Source organism: Crocodylus siamensis, chromosome 1, assembly GCF_052110815.1.
Source record: "Crocodylus siamensis isolate JL-2025a chromosome 1, ASM5211081v1, whole genome shotgun sequence".
Taxonomy (NCBI): domain Eukaryota; kingdom Metazoa; phylum Chordata; order Crocodylia; family Crocodylidae; genus Crocodylus; species Crocodylus siamensis.
This window is the reverse complement of record NC_143395.1, coordinates 7,772,986-7,785,067: the sequence shown is the minus strand read 5'-3', so window position 1 is coordinate 7,785,067 and position 12,082 is coordinate 7,772,986. Positions and strand designations below refer to the sequence as shown.

Here is a 12,082-nt window from a genome sequence, read left to right as displayed (position 1 = left end):
AGCATCTGGTCTGGCTATTATTAAAAAAAAAAAAAGACGCAGAACGAGAACATCTTGCTCTGTTAGGAGAACACCACCACTGGCAAGAAAAGGACAAAGAGCATTTGCATTCACGATTCCAGGGATCTGCCTCAATTATTCTCTCTGTCTCTCTCTCAGTTTTCCTCCTCACTGCTTTCTTTTCCTATTTCCTGATATTGCCTTCATTTGCCTTTATGTTCCTCATTTCCTAGAACCAGCCTGTCCTTTCTCAGGAGAAGCTGCACAAGAGAGTTTATCTCACAGCAGTTGGATGCAACAGGATGGTATCAAGCTACCGGGGAACAAGGGGCTTGCTTTTTCGCGACTGCGGAAATGCAGAAGTAAAAGGAAGTGGGGAGGAGGGTGGGTGGGCTGCATCGCCACCAAGGTCCCAGCTTTCTTCAGAAGCCTCCCCCAAGGCTGGAATCTGAAGGGATAAAAAAGGAAGGGCAAGACTTTCGAAGGTGTCAATGAGCCCAGCCCCTCGTGGCCATTGACTTCAGCTGCACCTCCCCTGGAGCAGTGGGAGTCTACTGCAACCAATTATTAAAATGATGTGTAAAAGATGATGGGATTGTAAAGTGCAAGACCAGGGGTCACCAACCTACAGTGTGAAGGCCACATCTGCCCTGCAAAGTCAAGTTAGAGACAATTCAGCAGCTGGTTGCACGTGCATTGGAAATCAGCGGTCATTCAGCGTCTGGAGGAATCGGCAGCGGCACCCGGGTCAGAAGAAACAGCCCACCTCCGCAGCAAGCCATGCTAAATTGGCCTGCTCCTCCTAAAAAGGTGCAGACCCCTGTGCTAGACAATAACCAGAGAGACTTCAGTTGAGCTACTGCTTATTTACACTGGTGTAAATTAAGACCCTAATCCAGGCCAGTTAACCCTAGAAACATCAACATCTTGCCACGTAATATCAGTATTACCCCCTGCTGTAGTGTTGTTTTTCCAAATGTTGGGTCAGCCACCAGCTTTGACAAAGTATTTTGCTTATCCTATTTTTCTGTTGCAGGAGAGGCTGCAAATGAAGCTTAATAATTGCAGACCAAATTGAATCCAGCTCACAGCTACACCCATGTAAATCTGTCAATGCGGCAGAACTGGGCCTTAGTTCTCCATTGTTTTGACCAGCTCAGCAATTTGGGAGCTGGGGCAGTTTTTCTAAACATGTGGTTTAAAACTACTCTGCTTAAAGAGACTGTCCAATGGCTCAGACCCAAACCTCAGATATGTCGAGAAAGGTAAATTGTAAAGATATAAGATGTCCAAGTTGCTGTCTATAAACACTGAGGAGCCCTGCAAAGTGGAGAAGTGCTATCTTGATCTTACATTTGGGGAAGCAGAGGCACAGAGGTAGTAGAGAGCAGTCCAAGGCTAGCTAGTAAATCATGGACAAAGCTGTAACTTCCCATGTCCAGACCGAGCCTTCTTTCTTTCAATGTTACAACTTCCCCAAAATATAATTAAAAGGATATTGTTTCCATTTTGAAAAAAGATCAGTATTCCCTTTTCTGGCTAGCGACCTCATTGCAATAGCCTGGGATAGTATGTGACAACCAGCAAATGCTTTGAGTCTGTCAGGAATCACAGGATGAAGTATAGCAATGAAATGGCATGAGCATGGTTAAATTGTACAGGGGGTCATTAGTAACACCGGCTTTGTCCAGACTACAAAAATGTGGGTGCTCAACTCAGCGATTGAGTCAGTTAGCTTGACTTCCAGCAGCAGTCAAGACCGGGCCACTCAGGTTTTTAATTCTAGGTAGCGGCTTTAATTCAAGCCTGTAAGGGAGCTGGGGTTAAATGGGAGTGGCTAACCTGAAGTAACAACCAAGTTACCTTGCTTTTTCATGGTTGTTTTATCCCCGTTACCCAATTCCAGCTCACGCAGCAAGGCCCTGCCCTGCCCTGCCCTGTCTTGCATAGACAAACTCATAGACTCAGCTGGTCTGGCGGTAAACGACTTAAGACCTACATTTTCAGATAACCACTCTTCTTTGGTGCCCGTTTTTAAATGCACAAATTGAAACGCTGATTCTCAGCAAGAACTCAGCCCCTTCCCCTCTCAGAGACCCTTTCGGGTGTTTCAAGCGAGGCACTGAACTTTTGAGGCATCTAAAATCCCCAGTTACTTTCAAGAATCAGGCTGTATTTCCACTGCTTTAATGGAGAGAACGACTCCCTGTTTCTCCAAGCGCTGAATGGATTGTAAGGCACTCGAATATGCCAGTACTTGGGGGAGGGGGCATAATTCATTGCCAAGACCAGAGGTTGGCAACTTATGGGTCAGATCCAACCTGCGGAGCCATTTTATCCAGTCTGCAGAGCTGGGGGCTTCTCTAGCGTTTTGGCAACGGGGACCTTTACCCACATGGCTGGTGAGCGCAGTGACTGACTCCAGCTCCGGGACAGCATGGGCCAGGGTGGAAGCAGCCCACGCTCAGCCCCATTAGAGCAGCCCCCGATGGGAAATGTTGCCAGCCCCTGATCGAGAGAGGTGAGGGCATTATGGGCAACCCTACCCAAGTCCTTCCCAGCCGCTGCTGTCACAGGAGTGATAGAAATACTCAGATGGAGAGAGAGTTATAGCGACAGTGTGCCAGACAAAGACCTTTTGCGTTCTACATATTTCTTTAACATAACCTTTTACCGTCAGATCGCATCATGCTACGGGCTGAACAGAGCTAATAAAACGGTTCCTTCACAATGCTTCATCTGCTGGCCATAGCTGCCTTCTGCTAGCCACAATTTGTTACCAGGTCGCATGCTTTTAATGAGCGGGTTTGCTCTTTGAAACTGGCCAACACGCATTTTGCTGACAAATTTCAGCTTCTGGGTTGCCGTCAGACCACTGCCTACAAACGTTCATGCCAGTATATCCTGTCTGAGCTGTGCAATTGGTCACTAGACTCGCAGGGTGCTGTTCCTACTCCCCAGTGTGAATCCCCGCCAAGGCCTGTGCATTACGTCAGCTTGATTGGCTGTCAGCTAGCACGCTCCTCAGGGCGAATTTCAACCAGGAGCGTTTAATTTCCCTAGTAATGTCCTAGTTTAGAGCTCAGCGCCAAGAAGAACCTGACCAAACCATACACATCAACGAGTTCAATACGGGATTCTCATTCTTTTCTTTTTTTTCTTGAAAATGGGTAGATTGATTTTAATTTGGTGCCAATAGTAGCGTTGGTAAGGAGCAGCATAGACAGACTACGTTCCTTCAAGAGCTGGTTTTATAGCACAGAGATGGTCCATCTCGAGCTTCTGGCTCCCTCCTATAACACAGGAATGCTGGAAACTGAAAGGGAGGAAAGACCTTCATATGGGGCAGAAAGACCTTCCCCTCCCGTACCTGCCTACTTCGGTTCTGCAATCTTTCTCTGAGGCATCTAGCATGGGCCGGTGTCAGAGACAGGATACCAGACATGATGACTCCCTGATCTCTGGTCTGGTAATTCCTGTTTCCGTTTTCTCTACTACCTCAGGAGCCTCAAGTCAGATCCCTGTGTCCTGTTTTGCCACCTACAAGGCCCACGTTCATTCTCATTCCCCAATAAGAAAGAAATCATTTTTGATTCAAAATGAATTGCTGCTACCGCGTAAATCAGCTTGAAATACTGCCTTTCCCGCTATCCCTTTCCTATTTTATATTCAGTGGGCACATCTACACCTGCACATTTACTAAGCAGCAACCCAAATTACTGTACAGTACAGTACAGGTGCGTGTCTACATGTGCATACCTGTACCGTGCAGTAAACCCCAACTTGAGCATAAATTTGATACCTGTATCATGCAAATACCAAATTTATGGCTGATTAGTTACTGCACACTAATGCACATGTAGACACCTTACTGCACAGTAACACTGTGTGTGTGGATTGACTTGGGACTAACTTTAGTCCCAAGTCAGTCCACACATAGTGTGAATGCGCTTTAATGCCTGCACATGTCAATGCCAACCTATTCCTGCTTACTGCGCAGTAACTTACTATGCAGTAAATTTAAGCCAGCATAAATGCACATGCAGACACCCAGTGAGCCTTATTCTGCTCTGTCAGTCAGGAGAAATTTCACTCAAGTCCTTCCACTGAAATGGAACAGAGGCGAGCTAAGAATCAAAGTAGTTTCAAAAGACAAGATACAGGGGCAGATTTCTACTGGAGATAATCGTCATACCATGGCCTAAATGTAGTATGAAGCTAAAGGTCAGTGTTCCTCAATGCAGTTATTAAGGAGTTAACAGGAAGTTTATAATAGCCTAAAATATATATTTTGGAGATAGCAAATTCCCTCTGCCTTCAATGGGAGCAGATTTAGGCTTTTGAAAATCCTTCCAGTTATTGTTACTTTTCATTTCAACGCACTGTTCTACATTTTTTGTCTTTTGGATACTAAACAAAACAAGAAGCTGAGCAGACACATTTACTGAGGGCCTGTGGATGAGTTCCCAGTGCAGCAGCAAATCGGAGTGCAGCCATCTGCTAATTGTACAGTTACTGGAACTGACTGGGCATTTCTATAGCAGTGATGAGATCCATCCCTGGTGCTCGGATCGGCCGAGGCTGTGCCAGTTCAGGAAAACAAATGGCAATGTAGCATTTGGAAGCAGCAGGTCTCAGCACTAATGTTTTTTAGTGTAAGAGGCACCTACCAGACTGACTGACATAATAATTGTGATATATGGTGAACCATAGAGAATGAAACATTTTGCCTTGCTTACTAGACAGTTTTCCCTCCCAGACTACGTCATCCTAAAGCCAGAAGCCCAACCGTTAGGCAAGACGATGGTACCCCAGTCTGAGCACCATCCTAATCCTCACCCACAATCTGAGGAGCAGGATATCTAGGTTAAAATGGGCAGTGAATAAATAGTTAATCATGCTGATATTTGGTTTCGTCTTTATCTTTTAGAATGAAAGATCTCTTGCAGGGAATGGAGCGGTTTAATACTTGTCTGAGCTATTGCTTCTCAGAGTCAGTAAGAGAGACCTGCTTTGGTTAATGTTTGAAAAGTTACCTTCATAACCTTAACAGACAGATTTAAAAAATCTTATAGCTGAAGAGCTTTTCTTCTCTAGGCCATCAAGCTTGGGTCTATTTCTGGTACCCCAGGTCCTAGATACAGGGCTATAAATCCAAACCCAACTTCCCTACTACTCCCCTTCATTGCTAAAAGCGCAGTAGGACACATAGGAAAACCGAACAGCTGCTCACTCCTAGCCCCATGGTTTCAGCTGCAGGAAGTGGATACATTGCTTCTGTCCAGTGTCTAAGAGCCACTGTAAATGTTAAGCAATTATTTATTCACAAGGCTGAAATAAAATTACAATAAATGCCCTGACGCTAGAAAATTCTTGAAGAACGCTCTTCCCACATATAACCTTACACACACGTATGCAAACGGAGATTGTCTCCTTCCTCCCATCCTCCACACAGTCCTGTGCCAACTCAGCAATTTACTCACCAGCTTGATCTTACATTGCCCCGACAAGAATTAGGGCAAATCTGAGCTTTCCTCCACACCAATATATCCCTGGAAGCTTGGTGCTACCTCTTCCTTGAGGCCTCACAAGCCTGAAGACAAGAGACAGCTGCACCCCAGTCAGTCCAACCAGGAACAACTCTACCCAGCTAGCACTACTAAGCTCTGAGTGCCTCTTGGATAGGAGGCTTTTGCTAAAATTGATCGTTAAGTCTCAGAGTTAATGCTGAATTGAGATGAAGGGAGCAGTTCACACCCCAGCAATGCTCTTCCAAGTATTTGCATGCCAACTCAAGGAAACAGAAGACTTTTGGGTCAAATTTAGGTTTTCTTTGCAATCACCAGGAATAGAAAGTTACAGTTTATATTTAGATCAAAACTTGAATTCTGCAGAAAACAATGTGGCTGCCAGTGGTATGTTGGTACAGTGTCCTACTACGTATTTGTTCAGTCCCACCCTTGGCTGCTCATAAATGAGGGGAGTACTTAAAAAGAGACAGCAGAGTATAAAGAAGCAGAGAAGATCTTTACGAAAAAAAAGCCATTTTATTGAAAATGAAATTCAAAATTCAACTTAATATTACAATCATGAGAAAATGCCAAACAATTCAATTTACAGTTGCAACATACAATACAAATAGTCCCTTTGAAGTTAAAGTAAACTCATCCACAATCATTGTCTGTGGCACAAAGCAGAATGTGTTTGTACAATATGTGCATGAAAAGCAAATCTTGGGCAACAGCATTTAAAAAAAAAAAAAATTAAAGCTTGTATTTACACAAAATGCTACAAATATTTTGTTCCAGCGGAAATTCAAGACTGGTAAAGCATATTTAAGAAAAAAAAAATGGAATGTCACTCATATTACCTAAAACAAAGGTTACTGTAAAAGTATGGTTTTTGGCTGATATACTTAAAAGTACTGCATTAAAAAAGCAAAGAGTTATCTGTAAACATGGAAGTAAACAAACATCTAAAAAAGTTCTCAGAAAATGTTAACATGAAATGCATTATATTTAAAAAGAATAAGAAATTCAGGGGTTCAGAGAACTGGGCTTCTTTGATTTGTACTCATGGCTGGTACAGGTTATAATTATTGCTTTTGTTCATGGCTTGTCTGTCTGAATCCTGGCTTAGCACGTCGCCCAGATTCAACAGCAGGCTCCAGTAATCAAGGTGGAGCAATGAATGTGACAGTGCAAAAGTTTCGCCACTCAAGATGGCACCTGTTGAGACTGATAAATCCTTGCTCAGGGGACTGCTGGCAGGACGTTCAAGACTAAGGAGTACATAGCAGCTGGTCTGTTCAAAGAATGTCGAAATGTCACTCGAATTAAATTTGGGCCTAATCCAGCTTGCTCTATTCAGACATCTAGCCTCACGGACATCCATAGAGCGAATCACATTACTACCGAGACAAAAATATAACCCTATATTTTGATATGGGACATCACACCGGTTCTGCTGTAGAGAAATCTTTGGTACAATCAGAGAGTTGGAGATTAACAAAGGCCATTTTTTTTTTTATCTCTAAATCCATGAACTGTGCCAACTGCCGGTCCTCAAAGGAAAGGGCTAGAGTACCTCTAAGGCAACCCTCTTTCCTTTAGAGGTTATGCACATCTCCTAATGTAACTGATCCTGTCAGATTAACTAGAACACTTTTTTTCTTCCCGAAATTCGGAATCAAGAACATCTCCCAATGTATTTGGAAGCATTCTCAAAAAGCTTCGCCAGGCAGTTGTGTACCAATTTGCCTGTGTATTGACCACAATCACTAGTAAAAATAGAGGGGCGGTTTTCAAAAACGGATTTCAGAGCACAAATTCCCCTGAAAGCCAATGGAACTTGGGCACTTGAATGCTGAGGTGCTTTGGAAAGGCCCCACATCACCTGCCTGCAGAGTAAAGACATCTGTCTGCTTGATCGTGGTAGCCAAACGCACAAATTTAAGTGTGCGTTTTGCATCGCACAGCCAGGTATGTAAACGTTTTGAAAGGCTGTCCCTAATGGTCCAGTTTAAAGAAGCATGGGGACACACGAAAGAGTTCTGTTGGGTGCTGCGCAAAACAAGAATCCGGTCTAGGCTGGACTGATCCAGAAATGAAATGAAGTGCTTGAGTCTTACAACAAAGTCTTTAAAAAAAAAAAAATCTGGGTTGCTGCCTGCAGCCACTCTAACAACATTTGAACACAAAAGCATCCCTAAAAATTACTTAATATGCACACAGTAAATCTTAAAAAGCCCTTCTCAGCAATAACAAATAATGTACAAATATAGTACCTTTTATTAAATAGGAAACAGCTTGCACTGGCAGTACATTTTTTTTTCTCTTGCTTACTAAACAAAAAACAAAACTGAAATGTGTAACCAGACACTGGCTTTTTAAGTGCTGCTGAAAGTAACAAATGTATTTTACAGTTACAAATAAATGGACAGTGGTACGCTTCAAGCCACCACGAACAAACAATAAATAGAATCAATTACAGCTTCCATCTTTGAAGGAACGCTACGTATTAGAAAAGTGTCTTATTCATTTAAGCATACTTGGTATACAACCTTTAGAAGGCAAAGATTTTTTTTTTGAAAGAGCACGTAACCGTACCAAATTGGGAGGAATGTACCGTGATAAAGTTCAGTCTCATAAGACGACTGTCTTAGCTATGAACTGATTATGATAATGTGGATGTTGTCCGATGAAGTCATTAGACCGTGTGACTTCATTCGCTGGTTGTTTATTGTGAAGGTAGCCAAAGTACAGCCTGTGACTCTCCTCATTATCGAGACGGAGTAGCAGCCCAAGGAGAATACTGGTTATTACATGCGATTTAAGCTGGCTGGACCGTGAGAGAGCACTGGATGATGGGAGCTGAGAGCCTACACAGGCCATACCTCTTACTGAGGGTCAGGGTAGCTGCACTCTCCTCCATACGATATCCCCAATTCAGCAAACACTTTAGCACGTGCTCAAGTGCAGCTGAAGGTGAATGAGATCAAGTGCGGGCTAAAAATTAAGCACCTGCTTAAGTCTTATCCTGACACTGAATGGACTGCGGATCCAGGGTTAAATGTGTGCATTAGGAGCCTAATCCAAAAGCCAAGTGAAATCAGCAGAAAGATTCCCGCTCCCTTGAGCTGACTCTGGATCAGGCCGTACCTAGAGGCCTCGGGCTTGGCAAAATGTGGGTACCTCAGCTTTATAGGTCAGTAGCAGACAGATTGCTGAAAGGTCATGGGTGCAATTTCATATCCCTGTACCATGGTTAGGAGCCCTGTGTGTGGCTTTAAGGTGACTGTCATCTTCAGCATAAAGTTTGAAGATCTGCGTATTGCTGAACACTGAACCCGCAGAGCACTGGTCTGCGGTGCAGTGGTTCCCTTGTGCTTGTTTCTTGAATATGACAACTGCCATATCTCTTCAAAAGAAAACAAAACCAAACCAAAAGGTCCTCACCCCTCTAGCATTCGATGCTAATGAATGGTGTCACTTTAAAAAGCTAAAGCGTTTTGGTCTAGATTCTTACCCCCAATTGTGACATAGAGCTGGTTGAGATGTCAGTGAACAACGGTGATGACAATTTCCCAATTTCTACCTGACTTACACTTCTGAGCAATTATACAGCCAGCCAGTTTTAGTCTGAAACTGCCAAATGTCAGCGTGTTGGCACGGTGTCGAAAATCCCAACGTTCTGTCAAAATTCAAAATCATGAGATGCTTTCTCATTGGAAATTTTTCAAATTCTTCTGAAAAAAATTGGAGCAGACAGGGGAAATCTGGGGGAAGAAACACTGATTTCCTCTCTTCGTTTTTCAACCATCTCAGTAATTGCTGATTAAAAGGCAAGATTGTGTTGAAGGCAACCAGATATCAAATAACATTTTAAATACACTATTTCCTTCATAAGTTATAAAAAGATCATACATCCAAAATCATTTGATATGGATGCATTTGGGTTGCTTTTTTTAAAAAAAAAATCACATTGTAAACTAGTTCACACTGGAACTGCTTTTCAGGTATGGGTTTGAGGTTTACACCTTTGAAGAAATGTAATAATTAACACCCCCCTACCCCCACTTTTAGAGACCGAAGTCAACATATTACATTAAGAAACATTTCAAGGGTCCAAACATCATTAAATAATTATAAATATTCCTTTAAAGTTATATGATGATCCATGTTAGCAAATAACCTCAATTTTTACACATTCATAATTTAATTAAAAAAAAAGTAGCCAAACGCTATCTATACCATTTTGGCTCTAGTAACATATTGCCACTTTCATTTTTTGCTTCAGTAATAATATTTTGTTTTTCTTTTAGAGGGTTTTTTGGTTCACGGACAAAGGCAAAAATAATTATACAAAAGCAAAAAAGAAACCCCATGGTTGTCTAGTCAGGTGGGTAACTTCAAGACTCATTTCTTTAAGTACAAAAAAAGCAATGAATGCAAAAAGCTCAAACTTTTATCTGCAGCAAGGCTTGGACTCAATTTTGGGACACGGGCTATGAGCTGAATGTACTACACCAGATTGGAAACAACTTGATCTATGCTTTCCCTTTTATGTGCACCAATACAAGCCAGTTGAATTGCACTCACTACATGTGTGAACAGGGTCCCATACATTGTATGATTGCAACTGTATCATCTAGAGTTCAAGGTTTTTAAAAAATAAAATGGAATGCAGCCTTTGCCTTGCATCACCATATTTCTCCTGATAATTGGGGAGTCCATTTTCTCCTTATTGGCAAAAGAACTCATTATTTATGACAACAGTCTAAAAAACAAAACGAAACAAAAATAATGGGGTTATTATTGTGTGTAAAAAGCACATTTTAAATATCAAAGAAGGTAAAATGTTTCCAAGAAAAATATGTGCTTTGATCCATATAATCTGAACCATGGATGGTGGTAGGTTGGTCACTCTTGTTATTTATGGCCATTATCATCCCAACTAAACAGTTGCGCATATCAGTAAAATCTTTTTTTTTTTTTAAAAAAAACAGGCACTTTGTAGTAAGTCAACCATTTGTTTGTTTTTTTTGGCTCACGGAGATTGGGCCACGCAGAGGAAATTTCAATATGGCCTCCAAACGGACTCATCCATTCTGCCACTAGAATTCAAAACAGTTGGGGAGCTGCTGTGGCTTCCATCTGCCTCCACACCGTCATTCTGGTTTGGCAAGTTAGGATTTAATAGTGTGCTGCCGTTCGATGTGGTGGTGCAGGGAGGAAGCATTCTGGAAGGGGAGCGGTCTCCCCCCGGCACCATGGGGAACTGGTATGATCCTGATGAAGTGCCATAGTAGAGATATGGAGTGCTGCTGGTCTGGAATGGTCCACTTTGGTTTTGGGAAGAGCCTGGGTAGGGTGGTGGCAAGTAGGTATGGTAGTGAGTGGTTGCTGACATACCCAGTGACATGCCTGAGGTGACTGGCGGTGTATAGGTAAAGGTAGCTGGATAGTGCATTCGTGGGTTGGAGAACCGGCTCTCAGTGAGGGATGAAATGCTTGTGAACTGCCTGGGATCTGAAAATGGGCCCAGCTCTGAAGCACCTAAAAAATTATAACAAAAGATGGGGGAAAAATTCTGTAAATATCAGTTTGTTTTAATAAAGTGATGATATTTTTTTTTTTTTTAAAGAAAACCCCGACTTCTTTTGGTCCCAGAAAAGAACATCAAATCATATCAAATCATACATTGCAAGAAACAGAATCATATACCTGTCTCGTACAAACGCTGGGCTGAGGTCATCCCTGGTGTGACCCCACTGCTGTCAATGGAGGTTGCAGTATTGCCAACCCAAAGCGTTCAAAGCAAAATTCATGAGATTTGCTTAAAAAAAAAAAAAATCATAGGATTGGGGAAAAAAATGGAATGATATTTTATCTGCCCGAGCCTTGAGGGTGAAGATGAGCCCTGCTGTAGGCTCTTCTCCACAACTCTGAGGACTAGCAGTGTTAGTTTGCTGTTACAGTAAAGCTGAGATTCTTACTTGATTGCCTGCATTCAGGAACCGGGGCTTTGGGAAACAAAGAAATCTTCACCCAAAGGATGATTTAATTATGAAAGTTGGCAACACCCCATTAGTTGCACCAGAGATGTTAATGGAGTTGCACCAGGGATGACGAGGCCCCACTTCTCTTATCATTCATTTAATTTCAGGTCCATGGTTCACTAGACTAGATTGCTATTTCTGGTAAAGGCTATTGACTGCATGAGTTTCAAAACAGGGCCAGCTACCAAACTGCTAGGAAGTACGAGAGCTTTCATTTTTAGCACGGTGAATGGAAACTTACTAGCCCAACACTTTCTGTTACTGAAAGAAATTGCCTGCCGTTGGTATTGCTTCAAGACGGTTGGTTATAAATGGACCGACACAACACATAGCTATGGCAAACCTCCTGGTGATAACACTCTACAGCAAATTTAACTCTGAAGTGAATGTAGAGATGGGTGAGCTTGTTATCTCTGACGTTCAAGTCCAATCAAGCCTCCTCTGAAAGCACCACTGGAACTTACAGGTTAGTTGGTTGGTTGGTTAGTTAGTTGCTTGGGAGACTTGTGGCAGGAAAGCAGC

The 12,082-nt window shown here is 42.5% G+C and overlaps 1 protein-coding gene across 4 annotated transcripts in view; it reads right to left on the bottom strand.

The window, feature by feature from the left end:
- Window positions 1–12,082, bottom strand: part of RUNX2 (RUNX family transcription factor 2) — a 298,394-nt gene that overhangs the window by 84,786 nt on the left and 201,526 nt on the right. For 2 of the 4 annotated variants that reach the window (XM_090030950.1, XM_090030927.1), the window contains exon 7: window positions 6,039–11,057. The exons of the other annotated variants lie outside the window; for them this stretch is intronic. In XM_090030950.1, coding sequence (XP_089887076.1) covers window positions 10,579–11,057 — 479 coding nt within the window. In that variant the 3' untranslated portion in view covers window positions 6,039–10,578. Of the gene's footprint in view, window positions 1–6,038; window positions 11,058–12,082 lie in introns of those variants that run through there. 4 annotated transcript variants of the gene reach the window in all.